Source organism: Gobio gobio (assembly GCF_949357685.1).
Source record: "Gobio gobio genome assembly, chromosome: 4".
Classification (NCBI taxonomy): domain Eukaryota; kingdom Metazoa; phylum Chordata; class Actinopteri; order Cypriniformes; family Gobionidae; genus Gobio; species Gobio gobio.
The window spans coordinates 44,293,680-44,314,325 of record NC_137100.1 but is presented as its reverse complement, the minus strand read 5'-3'; the positions used below and the strand labels follow the sequence as shown (position 1 = coordinate 44,314,325).

Below are 20,646 nucleotides of genomic sequence, written 5' to 3'. Positions count from 1 at the left end.
ATTCACAAAAGCAATGACAAATCGGACACCGCCCTTTGTGGCAGCTTGACTTGTTTGAACTTTTTGTGAATAGCCTACATTAAAAGTATTGTCGAGCGTTTATTTTGAACGCAAGTTTTGGTAGCCTACATGCCACGAACAATATCATAAAAGTTACAGTGTAGCAACAAGTTAGGATATGGGCGTTTACATCGCCATGCAGCTGCGCAGTGTGATTCTACCCGCCCTGTAAAGATAAGGGAGACGCTTCCTTACAGCAGCAAGGCAGAGGATTAAAGCCTTGGACTGGAAGAGGTGGCAAAATACGCGTGTGAATTTTTATAGATATCGAGCTTGTATTGTATTTTCTCCTCTACTGCTGGTGTCTCTTTCAGATGCAGTACATTCGGTGACAGTTTCTGGTGTAGTAAAGCGACAGATCAAAACAATGCCAGTAAGTTGTTTCTTCTTTTTGTTTCGTTTTGCTGAAGACACTCATTTCATTACCCTTATTAACCTTGTTTTATTATAGCAGTAACCATGTTTTTTTTTATTTGTAGTAAAACCATGGTTAATTTTCGCAAGGGTAGATTTGCTATTAGCCTAACTTAGATTACTTATTAAAATGAAAGCATGACCATGTAAGGGCTGAACATTTAAAAAGCAAATATTTAGATTCGACTTGGATAAACAAACAGCAACTTTGTTAAAGATGTAAACAAAGCAGTTGCTTTGAGTTCGTTTAATGATGTGGTCCAAAGAGGTTTAGTTATGTTCATTGTGTATGCCACTTTAAATTGTCCAAGTAAAGTTATGAACTAACTTTGATTTTTGATGACTGGACGATTTTTGTTTTGACAGGCACATTCATTTATTTGAGGTATACAGTGCATATTTGATAAGCGTCAGGTTATTGTTTATCATTTAGTTCTTTATGAGCTGTTGTCTGAATTTGAAACCTAGGCCTACCTAGGTTTTTATCATGTTACATGTCATTTGAATGTCATGCAGAAGGTCTTTAACCCTTATTGTTGGTTCATCTCAGGTGACTTGAAATGACAACATGACAAGTGTTTATTTGAACACGAGAGGGGATTTTTGCCTTGTCTCAAGGAAATTCCACATTCATTATAACAGTCAAAATGAGAGGGGAAGGAAGGGAAGGAAGGAGGCAGAGAAAGGATGTAAAAAGAGATGTGTATCCTGTAGTCCTCCATTCATATGCAATGACTGTTCATATTTTGGAGCTCTCTGTCTATTTATGTGTTGCCCATTTTACTAAAATCTTGTTTGGGGGGGGGGGGGGGGGGTTGCAAAATTAAAATCAAACATTGGAAATGTATTAATTGATTTATTGTAAGCAGATATAAATCTCTTGAAGCTTCATGCTGTTAATTTTTACCACACAAAATATGTTTATCTTCACTGCACTACTGTGGGGTTTAAATTGATGTAAAGCCTTCAGCAGCAGCAACAATATATGTGGGGTTTAAAAGTTGATAAACCCTTTTAGTATTTGAATTTGGCAATGTTTTTTTTCCCCCGTGACCCGCGAGCCACTTTGAGAATCACTGTTCCATTGTGTATGGTTCTTTTGTGAGATGGCATGAATAATAAGTGGCGTTTCCTGTCAAATGAATAATTTCATTGATCTTTGCATGACAGTTTCCCGTCTATGATGGGCCACTCATCAACTAAACCTTGACCTCTAGTCACTTGCATCCGTCTGAGCATAAAAAGAGGAATCAACAGTCTGAATCATCTGATATATAATTATATGTCTGATGCTGTATGGAGACCGCTAATGTCAGGAATTTCACAATCTTTAAATGCCCTATTTCATAGAATACAGCCATGTTGTTTTCACAAAGGCCTCATTGTGGGTTTTGATGCATTGGCTTCTAGAAATGCACAGTTTGTCTGTCTCTCCCCTGTGCTGTTCCTTGTTAAACTGTGAGAGAGCCGAGGCACTGTTCCAGAATTCCATTCCCAGTGCTTGGAGTAAACCGAACTCTAAGGCCATTATGATGGGAGGCGTCCAGAAAGTCTTCATTGCCACTTTTTGCTTTTAATGGTTCATTGATTGCATTTCTTCTGGTGGGGCGGCAGTGGGTCAGTGGTTTATGGGTCAATGACATGACATGTATTTTTTTGTGTGTCCGAATTCATAATTTTCCACAAAAAAAAAAAAAAGTATAAATACATGTCACCATATCAAATTGATCTACAACATTTCCTTTATAAGATACTCTTTTAATTTTTTTGAAATTCAATTTACTTTTTGAGTTGTGGTGTTTCAAAGACCTAAAATGTCAGGTGGTGCGACCAGCAAATTTACATTTAAAAGTATCAATTCCCATTGCAATTGCAAAATGAAGTAAGGAATATATATGTTAACCATTTTATAATGTATACAAATAATAATAATAATAATAAAAAAAAACACCATAAAAACTCCTTATGGAAAATTGTGTTCTGAACACAGAAAAGTGTCCGTTTATATGAATTGGACTAAAAGGGCAATACATTGAAAAGGGAAAGGGAATTTGCCATGTGATATGCATTTTACAATGATTCATACAGTGAGGAAAATAAGTATTTGAACACCCTGCTATTTTGCAAGTTCTCCCACTTAGAAATCATGGAGGGGTCTGAAATTGTCATCGTAGGTGCATGTCCACTATGAGAGACATAATCTAAAAAAAAAAAATCCAGAAATGTTGTTTGGTGTTCAAATGGTGTTCAAATACTTATTTTCCTCACTGTATGTATATTGTATATTATTTTAAATTAATATATGGTCGCGCCACCTAACATTTTCTGGGTGGTAAAATCAGAAATCTTGTTTAATAATGAATTAATGCGGTCTTAAGCTGTAAAACCAATATGAATCAACACCATACATTTTTTTGGACATAAAAATGCATTTTAAAACACTTTTGCTAAAAATAATTATTTTTTAATCTTAAAAAAATATATATTATTATTATTTTTTTTGTCATTGTTTTGGTGACCATGGGTCTGTTAAAAGCGCTATATAAATGCAGTCCATTTACCATTTCTCTTGTGTTAAATAATAGTTGGACATTCAATAACGTCTAGTCCCTCATAGGAAAATGTATGTTTTTGCAAAATGATTATGGATGCTGATCTATGATAGAGGATGTTTGCCTTTCCTAATGAACCATTTCATCTGTCCCCAGGAGAATGGGCAAAGCCGCCTCCGTCAGGCCCAGGAGGATGTGGAGGAAGTTAAAGTTATCATGTTGGATAACCTAAACAAGTCTGAAGAGCGATCCGCAAAACTCGGGGAGCTGGAAAACAGAGCTGAACAACTAGAGCAACAGGTGGAACCTTTTTGTGATGATCTTTTACTTTATATTTATTAAATAATAATAATAACATAAACTATCAATTAATTTATGCACATAAAACAGCTCGTCAAAAAGCATGTCCACTTATTTATTCATTCTATGGTCCAATGCACATGCTTTATGGCTCATTGAGGACTATGATCATAAACTGGTTTTCTGGAATTCCAAGTGTTTCTAGGGAAACCAAGGGCATGTCATATTGGAGTCTATTAATAGTGTCTAGGTGGGGTGTGCGGAAAAAAGAGTGTACAAATTTGCATCCTGACTTTAGTTTACCATGTTAATTTTAGAAAGCCATTTCCTTTTGTTATGAAATAAACAAAAACTTGTGTAATAGTATGGCAGGCTGTTTGTACAGGATGTGCCATGTTGTCAGGCAACAAATTCACTTTTGTTTCATGCAAGAATACTAAAAATCCCACTGGAGCTTTGGTTGGTCAAGTCACGTTGATTTTATATAGAGCTTTATACAATACAGATGGTTTCAAAGCAGCTTCACACAGTCATAAACAGGAAAATGCTGTAAAATATAGTCATGTTATTAAAACAGCTCTTCAAAAGATGGTCATTATTCAGCTCAATTTAGTGCAATGTTATTTCAATTCAGATCAATACTGTGTCAATGTTGTGAAGTTCATCAATTATGAAATTAAGCTCTATAAGCAGCTCTTCACAAGGCAATATTGCCTTTCACCTCAAGTCAGTTCAATATTGATTCATTTCAATAACACAGTGTTGTTGCAAAGTTGGTATCCTTATCGGCTCAATTCAGTTCAGATATTGTTCTTATTTGATAGTGTCAGTGCAGTTAAAGCAATGATAATATCACTGGATATATTAATTGAGCAAGCTAAAGGCGACAGTGGCAAGGAACCAAGACTCCATCAGGTGACCGTAGTGGAGAAAAACAACCTCGTGAGAGACCAGGCAGTTTTCCTCTGGCCTAAAGGAATGAGCACAATGTGATCCATAATTCACACTGCATGGCTGGTGTTACTAGTTCAAACAAAGATTATAATTAAAGTAAGGAAAACAAGTTCAAAACCTCACATGTTCAGATGAAGAGCCTCTGTAACAGTCCTGTTATTAAGTTATCATTTTTTTTTTTTTTTGTAATACATTTTTAAAATAATTGTATTTCTTTTCAGAGCAAAACATTCTCAAAGACCTCCGTTAAGGTGAAACAGAAGAAGCGCTGGGAGAATATAAAGTACAAAGTGATAATCGCGGCAGTTGTAGCTGCAGTGCTTTTTGTCATAATTGTGGCTGTGGCTGTGAGCTTCAGCAGCAGTGAGGACAATCAATTCACAACGCCACCCACACCATCGACACAAGCACCAGTAAAGGGCTAGAAGAAAGACAGAACATAAGTTGTTTAAAATGCCTCAGAATGTCACCTGGAAAGTCTTGTTTCTAGTACTTTTGTGAAAGTAAATAAGAGTGACGATTCATAGATCACTGAATGCACAACTTATGTTTTGATGTAACATTCTACCAAGAGTATGCTAAAAAAAACAAAAACAATGTGGTGGGTGATACAAAAATGGTACAATGGTGTCACCATCTTTCCTGCTTTCATTTCATTTTTCAATTGTAACACACATACTGTAGAGTATGTTGCATTAATGGTAACAGTTTACATGCATTCTTGTTGGACTAGACATATTTTAACCACAAATTATATAAATCAGAGCCAACTGCAGGTTAAGTATGGAAGGCATGTTTGTTTATACTTCGTCAGGGGGTAGAGCATTGTTTTTGAATCTTGTTCCTCAAAACAAACTTTTCTTGATTCTGTATCATCAGGGAAAAGTGTCTGTAATGATCTCAAAAATGTCTTGTGTTAAGGTTTTCTCTAATTAGTTACAGATACAAAAGAATAAAGAGGCAGGTTTATCTGACAAATCCACTTTCAAGTCTTGGAGTCTCTACTAAGCTGTAGAGACTCCATCGGATATGTTTGATTGTGGAAACATACAAAATGTGCGATATTGGGGTTATCCACTACCTGGATTGGGACACACATTCTGTGACTTTGGCACGTTTTGTGCTGAAACGTAATATTTGATTACATACTTATTCATTAGCCATGTAAAAGCAGGTTAATACTGAAAAATTGTAACTTGACATAGACAGACCATCAAAAAAAAAAAAAAAATGCTGCAAAAAATTTCTCTAATATGTATGTGTATATATAAATAAATGCTTCTTATGTAAAATGCTTCTTATGTATCTAATTTTTTTTTTATTTCCTTGTGTCTCATTTATTTCTGTTTTAGCCTATATGTATTTCCTTTTATAAAGATTTAGTGAGTTGACACACAGTGACCAGTGTCGTGCAGTCAAAACCGGAATTTGAAATTAAGTTGACAGTGAGTTTAACAATTATAATTATGTATCAATTTAACCATATCATGTAGCCTAAATACAGAAATGTGGAGCTCGAGGTTGAACTAGAAGGTAAAACGCCACCTGGTGGACATTTTAAGGCGGTTGAAGAGCACTGACGTAAAAAGAGCAAAGTGGACAGCAAAGAACGTATCAAGGACAGGTATGAAAATCAAATATACTACTGCAAAAATTACAGGATTTTTTTTTTTTTTTTAAAGAGAGGACACGGCCAGTTTGCAGTATTAAAATGTGCCCAATTCTATACTTTTTGGAGAATTACGTAAATATGAATTATGAAGAACATAAAAACGTTCACAAAATAAATATATTTTACACTGAAGTTGAACGTTTAATTATTTTCTCTGTTTCTAACCAACGCGAAATCTACTTAATAGACCCTTTCACATTTCCGGGTTTCTCAGAGGAAGTCATCGTAGCGGTGAATGAGAGAATACATTCATATATATATATATATATATATATATATATATATATATATATATATATATATATATATATATTGTGCCTATTTGCTCAAATAGCAAAATAAAAACGCCATAAAAGGGATTTCACAACTTTCAAAAAGAGGGAAAAAATAGAGTGAGATTGATAACGGCAGTTAAAAGAGAGAAAGATGTTCATTTTAATCATCACTCTCAGACGAAACACCTTCACAGCAGCCGAAACTTGTTTTTTTTTTTTTTTTTGTAATTTGATGCAAAAGTAATAAAACACAAATTATTAGTGTTATAAATGTATATACGTTTAAAAAAATGCCGGATTTACGATATTGATTATCCGTTCAAAACCGTTAAAACGCGTCATCACAGTCTGTGAAAAGGGTCTATTTTTTTTTGTAACGTGCTGGTGATCTGGCAACAACACCACCAGCAGTAGCAGTGCACGCGTGACGCTCGTTGTTATAGCAACGTCAACTAAAACCAAAGTGCGTTTTCGGTTGCGACAATGATGGTCTAAATAGTTTTCTCATGCAAATTACAAACTTTATTATATAGTTATTCTCACCCAGACAACAACAAGAATGGTTCACGATGACACTCGAGTGGAGTGGATTAAAAACGTTGTGTGTGAGCTGTTTTGTTTGCCTGATTCAGGCTGTTTTGAGGAGTTACTCAGTCGCGGTGATGGAGAGGAAGAGCAGAAAATCATAAGCTTTTTAAACATAGTCACAGAGGAAGAGGCGGCATCAGCTCTTTTTTTCATCAAGCGTATACGAGAAGAAGAGGTTGAAGTGGAAATTCCTGTTGGTACGTTTATATTTCAACACACTAACAATCTGTTTACTTTTAATTTACAGTAACGTTAACAGTTTAACAGTTAATACAGATTTTCTCCAAGCGATTGTAAGGCTTGAAATATGAAGCCAGATATAATTTTGTTCACTAAGCTGATAAAAAGTCTTAAAGAAAGGTCAATTACGTGTGTAATAGTAAATAATTTCCCTGTCCATACACGCCAAGATCCGGTAGAAAGTACGGAAAATGACTCCGAGAGAAGTCCATCTGTTTCGTCTGATGGGACACTCCTCTCAGACAGAGAGAAACCCCTTTCTAACAGTGAGTCTGCTTCCTCAATTCTAATTGATATGATCAGAAAGAAATTCATCAAAGTTTCAAGTTGTTCTTGTCTTTTGCTCCAATGCTCAGACATGACTGAAGAGAGAGGAAAAGATAACAACAGAAAAAGCCAGGAGTCCTCAAACCCAGAAGACTCTCAGAGTCCGGATCTTTCAGTTGAGGGCCTGTCGGAGGCAACACATGTGGATAAACCACCTCCCAATGTAATTTTCAATATTGATAGGCATATATATATATATATATATATATATATATATATATATATATATATATATATATATATACTTAGGACAGGAAAGAGATGTTTACTTTTTATTTTTACTTTTTATTTAAGTGTATTGAATATATTTATTAATAATCAAGATATGTATGAGATCTTATTATAGGATATATATATATATATATATATATATATATATATATATATATATATATATATATATATATATATATAATGCTTTGACATTTCTTTCCCCATCCCAAGATTGAGGTTCAGATTGTGTATCATGTAGAGCTTCATGTAGACGTGAACAATATCCCAGTGAGTTTTGAAAAATACAATGCCCTCTACTTCCTGAGGAACACTAAAGGTAGGTGGAGTGCTTTCAAAATGTGCCTCCCAAAATTTGCTAATTTATTTGCACATTTAACTGATATGTCTGGCGGTTTATCCTATCCAGAAACCATCACTGAACCGGCGGACATAAAGGAGGCTAATCATTTGATGCCCAAACTTATTGAGTTTAGCATGATGAAAGACGACCCCTTGAAGATGCTTAGAGAGCTTCTCAGCCATGTGCGTGACTGAACCTCTCACTCCCATAAAAATGTATTAACTTTAATTATACCATGCAACTATATATATAAATCTACATTGAACTCTTTCCTTACAGGTGTATATTCCTCTTCTCTCTGTGAACCAGCTGAAGCTCACTGATGGTGGCTATCATGGTGTTGCTGGCTCGCAAGACTCTCAAGAGAGCTCTCAAGAGAAATCCTATGGAGCTTTCGAGGTCCGAGATGATCTTCTCCACAGCACATATAAATTCTTGCAGGTTATAGACCAAACCTTACAGCAGCTTGAAGGTATGCTAGTTTTTCAATGTTTCTTAAAGAAGTCTCTTATGCTCACAGAAGCTTAAAAAACAACAACTGTATAATTGTGAAATATGATTACAATTTAAAATTATATTATAATTTAAAATGTAATTTATTCCTGTGATGGTCAAGCTGAATTTTCAGCAGCCATTATTCCAGTCTTCAGTGTCACATGATCCTTCAGAAATCATTCTAATATGCTGATTTGGTGCTCAAGAAACGCCTCGGTTACATATGTGACTGACGGAATGAGTTTTCGCTTAGAATCCAATCGCCTTCGAGTTCTACAAAACAAGCCAATTCGGGCCATCGGTCTGCGGAATTTGCATAGCGCAACTCCGCCCCACCTCGTGGGTATATAAGGAGTTGTGCATGCAATCTCACATTGTGTTACCTGCTCAGGAGCCGAGGCTTAGCGCCCAGGCCGTACCAGCGGTACAGTGGTTGTGGCATGGGAACGTAACTTCTCCGTTCCCTTCCTTCAGGGAACGAGGGTTAAATACGTAACCGAGACGTTTCCTGTCAGTCAGTTCACTACGAGTTACTTCAGTGACTGATGGAATGGGAGTCCCAATCTAATCTCGCCACAACGGCTGTCTTCCAGCGTCCTGCGCTGACCTGAGCTCATTGGCGTGAGACTAGCACGGACAAGGGGCTGGACTCAAACGCCAATACCAAGGTACACTGGGAAGCATATCCCACATGGAAAATATGCCAAGCAATGCCTGCCCGCAGGGAGGACTTAAGAATACACATATGACCCGAGTACGGGATGCTTATGAAAACACTGAGGCATCCAGCCCACAGGGTGGACTGTTTCAACCCCAGGGGTGGCAAGGTGTCTTGCCAAGCAACCCTCTATGCACACCTTGGCAATATAATCACCATTGGCTAGTACATTTTGTAGTTTACTCGCCAAACTGATATACTGTTTTATTTATATTAGCGCTGTCAAATCGATTAATCGCGATTAACCGCATCCAAAATAAAAGCCAGGCTCCACCATCACCCAATCACAGCGTTCTATGTCACCTTAGTTCTAATCACCCGCACCTGCACCTCATCTCCCCATCAGCACTGACCTATTTAAGAACACACCTCAAACAGTCACATTGTCTAGTCTCGTTCATGAGTAAGGACTCACCTACCTGATATCACCTACCTGATTCCAACGAAGATTACCTTCCTCCATTGTATCTCCTGTTCCATCATGTCTACTTTATCTCCCTGGTCCTTCGTGTCTGTTCATCGTCTCCTTCTCCATTCCCGGGCTTCCTTCCCTTCATCGAGGTGTGTGCACTCGGTTCTGTCCTCACCGCCATCCACGACCTCCTCATCCATCTACAACCACAGAGACTGTCAGTATTCCCATTCTCCATTCATCTACCATTCATCACATCTGAAATACTTACCTTCTCATCTCCATTCCCTTCTGCTGTTAATAAACTCTTTTATATTAACTCTATTCCTGGTTTTGAGTCTCTGTTTCGTAACAATAATATATGTGTGTGTACTGTGTATAATTATTATGTGTATATAAATACACACACATGTATATATTTAAGAAATGTTTTTTTATATTTATATATAAAATATTAATATTTATATATAATATACATTTTATAAATATATACATTCATGTGTGTGTATTTATATATATATAAATAATAATTATACACAGTACACACACATACAGCCCTTATACACACATAGCATGTACACTCACCTAAAGGATTATTAGGAACACCTGTTCAATTTTTCATTAACCCTCAGAGCCCGACGGCATCGCCCACGACGTCACACGGCACCTCTGATAAATATCTATATTATTTCATGAAACTTTTATCGATTTTCTTACCGTTTTTTCCAGCAGAAAGCTAACGAGCTAGCCATCACGGGGGTGTCTTTGGTGTCTTTGTAGCCTTTACAGAAGGTTTTCTATCCAGCCTGGAACATGTGCATCTTTTTGGAGTTGTTCAGCAATAAATCAAAACGCTTACATCCAAGATATATCCACTTGATGTCCATAATTTATAAATTTTCCGTCATTTTTGCCGCTAGCGCGATGCTAGCTGCCATTTTGGATGAGGGTTTGACCAATGACAGGCTGATCCGTCATCCACGTTGGTGTGCGTCATTACGCATGAACCACAGCTCTTTTATTGTGAAGAGAGAGAGACGCACGGCTAGTGTTGAGGATAGAGAGAGAGAGACGCGCTGCAGTTTTTAGTAGTTTTGTGGAGAAAGTTTGAGGAAAAAGTTTGAGGAGAAGTTCCTGATAGGAACTGTTTTGAGGCTTGGCACCATTAAATATCCAAAATCCAAAGAGGCCAAAAGCGCCTGGACTTTTTTTGGAAAAATGTAAATAGTTTTGGTTCTGTATAAGTTATCATGTTTATTCCTGAGTTCCAGGACTCCAAAGACTTGAACAAACTGTTTTCCAGAGGAAATATGCTTAGCTTTTATTTATTTGTGTGTGTTTTCAATAAATATTTGAGTGATTCAATTTCCGTTTTATGTTTTCATTTGTCTTTATGGTTCCATAACTTATTTTACATTCAGGTGACATCAATGCAACACAAATATACTGACAGAGCAACTTGTCTTGAAAAAAAAGAGGTGTGTCAATTGTCTGTGCACAACAGAGTTGATGTTTTACAAGATTTTTTAGTAAATAACACCAGGCGGAAAATTAATTGTAAAAATACCCTTAGGTCTTAAAGGGTTAATGCAATTATCTTATCAACCAATCACATGGCAGTTGCTTCAATGCATTTAGGGGTGTGGTCCTGGTCAAGACAATCTCCTGAACTCCAAACTGAATGTCAGAATGGGAAAGAAAGGTGATTTAAGCAATTTTGAGCGTGGCATGGTTGTTGGTGCCAGACGGGCCGGTCTGAGTATTTCACAATCTGCTCAGTTACGGGGATTTTCACGCACAACCATTTCTAGGGTTTACAAAGAATGGTGTGAAAAGGGAAAAACATCCAGTATGCGGCAGTCCTGTGGGCGAAAATGCCTTGTTGATGTAAGAGGAGAATGGGCCGACTGATTCAAGCTGATAGAAGAGCAACTTTGACTGAAATAACCACTCGTTACAACCAAGGTATGCAGCAAAGCATTTGTGAAGCCACAACACGCACAACCTTGAGGCGGATGGGCTACAACAGCAGAAGACCCCACCGGGTGCCACTCATCTCCACTACAAATAGGAAAAAGAGGCTACAATTTGCACGAGCTCACCAAAATTGGACAGTTGAAGACTGGAAAAATATTGCCTTGTCTGATGAGTCTCAATTTCTGTTGAGACATTCAGATGGTAGAGTCAGAATTTGGCGTAAACAGAATGAGAACATGGATCCATCATGCCTTGTTACCACTGTGCAGGCTGGTGGTGGTGGTGTAATGGTGTGGGGGATGTTTTCTTGGCACACTTTAGGCCCCTTAGTGCCAATTGGGCATCGTTTAAATGCCACGGCCTACCTGAGCATTGTTTCTGACCATGTCCATCCCTTTATGACCACCATGTACCCATCCTCTGATGGCTACTTCCAGCAGGATAATGCACCATGTCACAAAGCTCAAATCATTTCAAATTGGTTTCTTGAACATGACAATGAGTTCACTGTACTAAAATGGCCCCCACAATCTCAACCCAATAGAGCATCTTTGGGATGTAGTGGAACGGGAGCTTACAAAAATGTAACAATTTATTAACAATCAAGTAAATGTAAAATGTCAATTACATAATAGACAGAAATCTCTTTTAAAAGGAAACACAAATTCTAATTATGGTTACACTTAAAATAGTTTCAAATAGATGTAAACATAAACCCTTAATTATGCTCAGTAGGCCTCTGCCTAGAATGTTACATGTGAGATAGAGAGAGAGAAAGAGAGAGAGAGAGAGAGAGAGAAAGAGAGAGCTAAAGAGCATCTCTCTCTAGAGAAAGCCAGAGAATCCAAAAGAGAGCGAGCTACAGTTGAAATCCTCTTTTATCCTCTTCCCTGATGTCACCAAACTCAAATATGACTTTTAAAACTGACCAATCAGACCAAACCGTAAGACGTTTGAAAGTAACCAATCAGACAAATCTTCCCCCATTGTATCAAAGGTGTTAACCATTTGGTCATCCAGCCATTCCTTTGTCCTTCTAACTCCAACTGGTCCCTCTGATGGCGTTAAGGGGGAGGGGGTTGAGTCAATTTCAAATATCTTGATCACGACGATGGCTGCTAACAGCAAAGCAGATGATTTTGTTCTATTTCAAATATGTTTGATTATTTTCCACCTTACAAAATATTCCTATTAGGAATAAACTGCCTCGTTTTTGAGCTGTGCAGAGCTGTAGCTGAATAGTTAGGTCCTCTACACTACTGTAAGTTGGTTTAAAGTTGCTCATTATGGTGGTACTTGGAGAGCCAAATATTTTCTGAGTTGGTACTTGGTTTAAAAGTTTGAGAACCACTGCACTAGAGTTTACGGTACAGGTACGCGCATCCATTGAGCTGAACTGAACTAGACAGATTGCTTGACGGAGAGCGAAACTGTTTCTTCTCTGAATGTTCAGCGAGTGAAAATATATCTTTGCTCAACTTATTCTTAGCCTCTTAGACATACACTGGCGAGTAAAATCTAAGCAATTTTTAGCCAATGGCTAATGATAGATATCGTTTAGTCGCCCAGAGTGAAGATTTACTCGCAAATGCAAATTATTTATTCACATTGTAGAGGGTTGCCAAGGAAAGACACATGCTCAAAGAGACTTACCATGGAATACACATGTGGGGGTTGCCCAACGGGTGAACCATGCACATGGGGGCACCTAGCCTAACACGAGGGCTGACCAAGAGGGCATGCTCTCTGGTGTCGGCGTCAACAGTGCTGGAGGAACTCAGGGCTTACTGAGAAACTCACCTGAGTGAATGTAGCGCACGCATCCAGTCCGTGGAGTAGAATGGCGCAGCAAGCGATGACACCTGAGCCTGTCCATTGCTGGCCATTTGGAGCGAGTACACGAGAGGACACTGGTTTTACACAGAGATTATAAAATCTTGCAAAAGTGTTGGGGATCGCCCAGCCTGCAGCTCTACAGATGTCTGTCAGCGAGGCGTCATGCGCTAAAGCCCAAGAGGAAGCCACACTCCTGGTGGAGTGTGCCCTTACCCCTAGGGGGCATGGCAGTGCCTGAACCTGTTATGCCAAGACAATAGTGTCCACGATCCAGTGGGACAACCTTTGCTTGGAGAGAGCCTTCCCTTCCTGCTGCCCTCTGTAACAGACAAAGAGCTGGTCTGAGGTCCTGAACACTGCGTCTTGTCTACGTAAGCGTGAAGGGTGCTAGTGGACAGAGCAGAATCAAGGCTGGATCTGCCTCCTCTGGGGACAGCGCTTGCAGGGTCACCACCTGGTCCCTGAAAGGAGTAGTGGGAACCTTGGGTACGTATCCAGGCCAGGGTCTCAGGATCACGTGAGAGTTAGCCGACCCGAATTCCAGGCACGCTTCGTCAACCGAAAATACCTGCAGGTCCCTAACCCTCTTGATGGAGGCCAAACCAATCAAGAGCGCTTTCTTCATAGAGAGGAACTTAAGCTCTATGGACTGCAAGTCTCAAAGGAAGCTCTCTGCAGGGCAGATAGAACCACTCAGAGGTCCCAAGAGGGCATCTGTAGAGGGCGAGGAGGATTTATCCCCCCCATGTGGGGGTTGCCCAACGGGGGAACCATGCACATGGGGGCACCTAGCCTAACACGAGGGCTGACCAAGAGGGCATGCACCCTGGTGGCCCTAGCGGAAGTGATGGTAGCCACCACCTCAGGCGGTAGGGTACTTAAATCTTCCACGTCCTGTCCAGGGCCCACACGTGTACCACAGGTCGGGACGCGGATGCCAGAGGGTGCCCCGTCTCTGAGAAAGGAAGGTCCTTCCTCAGAGGGATTGACAAGGGAAGGGCTGTTGGGAGGATTGCGAGTTCGGAGAACCAGGTCCGACTGGGCCAATATGGGGCGACCAAAAGGACCTGCTCCTCATCTGATCTTGCACAGGACCTGTGCAAGAAGGCCCACTAGGGAAAACGCATACTTGCGTAGGCCCTGCAGCCAGCTGTGCGCTAGTGCATCCGTGCCGAGGGTTCCCTCGGTCAGGGAGTAAAACCAGCGGCAATGGGAAATGTCATGGGAGGCAAACAGATATATCTGTGCGTCCCCAAACTGTTCCCAAATCAACTGAACCGACTGGCTATGGACTTACCATTCCCCTGGAAGTGGCTGAAACCGTGAGAGCTCATCGGCTGCACGATTCAGATCTCCCGGGATGTGAACGGTCCAAAGCGACCTCAGATGCTTCTGATATCCGGTGGGAGCGTAGACCACCTTGTCGGTTGATGTACGCTACTTGTCTGAACAGACCAGTACGTGTTTGACCTTCAACAGGGCTCAAAAGTGGTACAGGGCTAGACGTATGGGCAGCCACTCGAGGCAATTGACATGCTTTCCAGGAGCCCGCGGCAGTATGTACATTGCACATGGCACCCCAGCCCGTGGTGGAGGCATCTGTTGAGACAACAACATGCCTGGAAACTCGGTCTAAGGGCACTCCGGCCCGTAGAAGGTGAGGTTCGACCACAGGGTGAAAGTCTGATGGAAGGCCCAAGTGACTGGGACCCGGAGTGTGCCTGGTTGCCATGCCCATCTCGGGACTCGATCGTGAAGCCAGTGCTGAAGCGGTCTCATATGAAGCAATCTGAGCGGCGTAACCGATGCTGCGGATGCCATATGCCCCAGGAGCCTCTGAAATAACTTCAGTGGAACCGCACTCTTGCTCTCGAATTGACAAGTCAGCAGTAACCAGGGGCTTTTGTAGACATTGCACAGATCAGCAGTAGGAATGCGTAACTCGCTGGAATGAGCCGTAACACCAACACCGCTGAAGAGTTGCTCGTCTTAAGGTCCTTTCACACTGGACGCGATTTTGACGCGTGAAAAATTTGCGTGATGGTTTTATTTTTTGATCAACTGTTTGTGTAATGAGTGCTTCCACACCGAACGCGAATATGCTATGGCGAAAAAACTAGCGACAGAAAAGGCTTAAACCAATCACATACAAGGAAACAAAGGTCACGAAATGTCCAGTTCATGTCATTAGCTATTCAATCAACATTAACCTTTGCCAGGTATCCCATTTCTCATGAGATTACAGCTTTAGTTGTAGTTACAGCTGTACAGATGCAGCTGCGTTTGCCCAATGTAGTCTACAGACAACGATATCATAACCTTTTGAGTTCAAACTTGTTGATTTTTTTCTAACCTAATTGTGTCCGCAACTATTGGAAAGTGAACGTGTTTCCCTCAGTACGACTGTGGCACTTAAATGTTTACATTGTGACTATGACTGGAAACATAGCTGGAAACACAGCGGCTCCGGATCGATTGGTTCCTGAAGTGTGTGTTTGTGTCGTCCGATGCGGTGCTACTGTCTCTGGAGGAGCTCCTCAAATTGTCCCACGGACATTTGAAAGTAAGTGCAGAACCGGCCATGATAAAGTTTTAGCTCCTGTACAAGATTAGCATACTCCCCTTCAGACTCTCTGTTCTTTAAGACTGGGTGCACCCAATACCCTCTTTTCGGTCTTTTAAATAAAATGAGAAGCTCGTCTTCACTGGATGATGAAGTGTTCGTGTTTTCTCAGCTGTCGCCGCGAATGTTTTGGAATGTTGGAATTCTAAAATTTCACAGACTCGCATCGTGGCTGATGTGAATGGTTTTGAAGCAAACTATTCGCACACAAAATATAAGTTTTTCCGCTTCGCTTTTTCATTACGCGTCCAGTGTAAAAGGGCCTTTACTTGAAGAGAAAAGCTCATGAGGCAAGTGATGCAGAAACCGGCTCCGAAAAGGCTCCGAAGCAGAAACATAATGCGAAATTGCATGCGAAGCTCCTTAAATACCCACAAGGGGGCGGAGTTGCGCTATGCAATTTCCGCAGACCCATGGCATTGTCATGCCATTGGTTCGTTTTGTAGAACTCGAAGGCTATTGGCTTCTAAGCAAAACCCCCATTCCGTCAGTCACTGATGTAACTCGTAGTGAACTGACTGAAAGGGAACATTTATTATTATCAATATTGAATAAATTGCTTCAAATTTTTGATCTCTGTGTTATAGGTGAGTTTAAATTGCACATTCCAGATATGGATTTGGAGGGTGAAGTGGAGACGCTCTTGTCTAATCCAGGGATGGTGGAGAAACTTGAGCAGTGTGTGATGAATTGGCACACACAAATCACAATTGTCATCGAAGAGCAGAAAAGGAATAAACCACTGGTTTGTAAAATTTCAAATGAATTCATCTGGATTTAATTCTACTTGGTGTTAAATTGTTGTTAAGCATTTAAAGGATTAACTGACTGACTGTTTTTTTCACTACTGAAGGGACCCAGTCCTTTGGCAGAGATTGAGTTCTGGCGTGAACGTTTTGCTGTCTTGAGTAGTTTGAGTGAGCAGCTGAACCTGCCAGTGGTGAAGAAGATTCTGGATGTGATGACCCATGCCGACTCATTCATAATGCAGGAGCTGGAAAAGACAACAGCTGAGCTTAGAAAATACCATGAGGAGTCTGCCAGTAATGTACAATTCCTCTCCACAATGGAGAGACAATTCAGGGTGAGAAGTAACCATTCCTATGTTGCTGCCTCACATAGGAATAGGTCATGTTTATTAAAAAAGTGCTTTGTACAATACCAGTTGCTTCAAAGCACCTTTACAGTAAAAATCAGTGCAAGTGTCTCAAAAATTCAGTTTTAGAAATCAGTAGTTTCAGTTTTCATGACACAACTTCAAGTACTACAAGTACAACAAAGCATCCCAATAGCAAAATTCATTATTTAGTAATCCCTGTTTCGTTCTGAACCTATTGTAATTTTTCTCTTTGGAACGAAAGAGTAAATAATTCTGAGGTCCCCTCACCAGCAGAGTGGCAAGGCTCAAATATATATGTAAATATAAAATATAGTGTTTCTCATCAATGGTTTATTATTTACAGAACCTTGTCACAGGACTGGATTTCAAAGTTGTCTTGGACACTATTCCTCAACTGATGACCGGGCTGTGTACAATCTGGATATTATCCAGGCATTACAACACAGATGAGCGTTTGGAATCTTTGATGGAACGTGTTGCCTGGGAACTGTCTGAACGTGTTGCGAGAGTCGTAAATGTCCATGTTCTGTTTAAGTGAGTAAGCAAAATCTGTAAAAGTCAAACCACAAGCCAGTAGTGAAACAAAAAAGATGAAAATGTTGCATTTGAAGTGACTTTTGTTTGGGGTGGAAAAAAAATGAGGCTTGTACTATTATACTATTATTAAATGTTTAATCAATTTAGAAGTTACATAATATTACCTTAAAACACACAATGGTAATTTATAATAATTGTAATCACCACATTAATTGATATTATGCAGAGACAAGAACGTGGTGGCCAAAGCCAAAGTTCAGGATGGAAAGCAAGTCTTGGATCAGTGGAAGGCCAGTTATTTTGAGGTCCGTGCACAGATTGAGAAATCAGACCGTAATTCCCGCTGGGAATTTAATCGCAAAAAGCTGTTTGAAAAGACAGATTATATGGCTTCAATCTGTCAGGACTTGTATAACATTTTGCAGGTTAGCCAAATTAGATAAAGCATATTTAATTTCATAACTTTGTATTTTACATGAAGAAAGTTGTCCTCACAGACAGTAACCTTTTCACAAATGAATATTCCCTGATAGACTCTGGACGAGTTCTATGTTATCTTTGGACCGGAGTTAAAAGCTGTGACGGGTGATCCAAAGCGAATAGATGATGTTTTACACCGTGTAAACTGCCTCGTCAAACCGATTGAGGACATTCCCTTTGACCCTTTTGACAGCCGCAAAATGAGCAGTTGGAAATTGGTCATACAAGAATTTAAAACTGATGTCCAGGTAAAAATCTGGCAGCAACTATATTGTCACTTTTCATTTGTTTCCTTCTTTTGATTGTTTTGTTGTATTAAATTCTCTCTTTTTATTAAGGCCATTGAAAAAGAAGCTATCAATTTCATTGATCACTCCTTCAAGACGCTGCGTTCTTCATCTGCAGCCTTTGACCTGCTGCTGAAATTCAAGCACATCCGCTCCAGAGATGCCATAAACAATCAGTTGATGAAGAAGTTTAGTGATATTCTTACTAAGTACTGCAAAGAGGTGCCTCATGACCTGCTTACTAATAACCCTAGGATATGTTTGATTTTTAAATGTTTTCATAGTTATACAGAGATTGCATTTCTTGCTGTTCTTAAGTGTCTTCTTTGGTGTTGTTGCGTAGATGGACCTTCTAAATGACATATTTATGAAACGCAAAGATAATCCACCTCTGAATAAGAATCATCCTCGTGTGTCAGGAGCCATTATTTGGGAGCGTTTCCTGCAAGACCGCATGCATTACCCCATTAAACGTTTCATGAAGTCATGTGAGCTGATGGACAGTGAAGAGGGCAAAGTAGTAAGTCTTCCTGCATTGTCAAAAGTAAAAAGTTTAGTAAAAGTTTTTGTTACTAGTATGATGAGCTGAGTGTCAAATCTTGTAGGCATTCAACATAAATATAACAAAATGGGGATATACCTGTTATAAAGGCCTATCATGAATTTGTTTTGGCGAGTGCTGCTATCAGCCAATGTTAGAGCACGCTGTCAACACTGCAGCGTTAAGAGGCTCCGCTCCACTTATTTCCAGTAGGTGGCGCTGGTCTCAGTGTTTGTAGAATATAGCTCCTCATGGAGCAGGTAAAAACCAATCAGACATGATGCTTCCTTCACACTTGGTGTTGCGTGCGTTTATAGTATTAACCAAACCACACACTCAAATACCAATGTACTCATTTGCAATGATGTGTTCAAAGTAACTTTATTTAAACTGTGGAATTAAGGTGGTCTCTATGTCTCTTATCGGATATCTGTGGTGAACTAGTTTCCAACTGGCATCCATATACATTTAAAATGTAAAATTTTTAAATTATATTATGTTGTCATATTTTTTGCCAGTTTTGGAAAAGGTGCATCTTTATATTCATTATTGAACCACCCATACAGCCATACACAGTCAGATGGATGTCTTTACACTGTTTTTTGAGTGTCCCACTGGTCATTTCTAAGATGGTGTGTTAAATAAAATAGTTTGAGGCTGCATTCTTTTCCATTCTGTTTTGCCAAATTTACCTGTTTTTGAATGCAATAACATTTCTTACTGTAGTCTTTAAGTAAATTTAGGCCCCCTAAAACAATCTGATCAGGGTCAGGTGCCAAAAACCATTGTAATTATTCAGGGTTTAATTGGTTACTAGTCATTCAGGCAACACAATTTTGAAAATGTGTAGTTTTGCACATCCCTATATTCTATTTGGGTACATCAATCAGAATTCACAAACTTGAACTTAGGTATCCAGGAAAAGAGAAAAACATCTTTGCGTATTCTTATGCTCTCCCATATTTGCATTTACATGAATGACTTTTATGTCCTTTTGTCCATTTATTTTTTCGTTTGCAGGTGAAATCCAAATACTTAGAGGTGGCTTTGTGTATGAGGAAATATGAGGAGGAGCTCTTTAAGCATTGGAAAGCAGAGACTAATCAGACTGTGCCCCTTCTTATGAAGAGAAGTGTGCTGATCATGGTTGACAGTGCTGGGGCTGTCTATGAAGACTCCATACAGCCAAATAACGTACGTTGCAGTGACAGGGAAACCTGTCTGTTAGCTTTGAGGAAAAGATGGTCAAAATTGATAATGGTCCTAATAGCATGGAAGTATTAGGATAAGTAATCTTAATGATCTCAAGGCCTTTGTTTCCCTCTACTCTATAGCCATCATGTATTTGAAATAACATGTTATGTCTGAATATGTCTGTGATTGCAGACTGCTCAGGGCTCAGAGAGGGGTGTGGAAAAGGATGTGCGCTACTCTGTAAATTTTGCCCCTGAACTGCAGGAGATCATATCTGAGACAAAATATATGGATCGCCTGGGCATCTTTTTACCAGATGTGGTACAAAATGTGGCTCTGCAGGAAAATAAGTTTCTCAGGTAGTCTGCCTATAATGAATTCCTACAATTAATTTCACTGAACATTCATGACATTTGACCTAAAAAGACTTCCTTAAAATGTCTCTTTTGTTACCATTTACTATTATGCAT

At 39.5% G+C, this 20,646-nt stretch overlaps 2 protein-coding genes across 2 annotated transcripts in view; both read left to right on the top strand.

The window, feature by feature from the left end:
• The first annotated feature begins 219 nt into the window (after positions 1-219).
• vamp5 (vesicle-associated membrane protein 5) lies at positions 220-5,568 on the top strand. Its single transcript, XM_079816278.1, has 4 exons — positions 220-294; positions 375-433; positions 3,183-3,326; positions 4,502-5,568. Exons 2-4 carry the CDS (start codon positions 428-430, stop codon positions 4,703-4,705), a joined length of 354 nt encoding a protein of 117 aa, XP_079672404.1. The 5' UTR covers positions 220-294; positions 375-427; the 3' UTR covers positions 4,706-5,568.
• A 1,218-nt stretch (positions 5,569-6,786) lies between these two features.
• The window catches only part of dnah10 (dynein axonemal heavy chain 10), a gene marked incomplete at both ends in the record, with an annotated part of 47,057 nt that continues 33,197 nt past the window's right edge, over positions 6,787-20,646 (top strand). The window contains 15 exons of the mRNA XM_079815274.1: positions 6,787-7,012; positions 7,196-7,321; positions 7,424-7,545; positions 7,827-7,932; positions 8,023-8,138; positions 8,236-8,428; positions 16,605-16,762; positions 16,871-17,101; positions 17,481-17,671; positions 17,901-18,099; positions 18,208-18,402; positions 18,493-18,663; positions 18,785-18,961; positions 20,003-20,176; positions 20,369-20,535. Coding sequence (XP_079671400.1) covers positions 6,787-7,012; positions 7,196-7,321; positions 7,424-7,545; positions 7,827-7,932; positions 8,023-8,138; positions 8,236-8,428; positions 16,605-16,762; positions 16,871-17,101; positions 17,481-17,671; positions 17,901-18,099; positions 18,208-18,402; positions 18,493-18,663; positions 18,785-18,961; positions 20,003-20,176; positions 20,369-20,535 — 2,552 coding nt within the window. The remainder of the gene's footprint in view (positions 7,013-7,195; positions 7,322-7,423; positions 7,546-7,826; positions 7,933-8,022; positions 8,139-8,235; positions 8,429-16,604; positions 16,763-16,870; positions 17,102-17,480; positions 17,672-17,900; positions 18,100-18,207; positions 18,403-18,492; positions 18,664-18,784; positions 18,962-20,002; positions 20,177-20,368; positions 20,536-20,646) is intronic.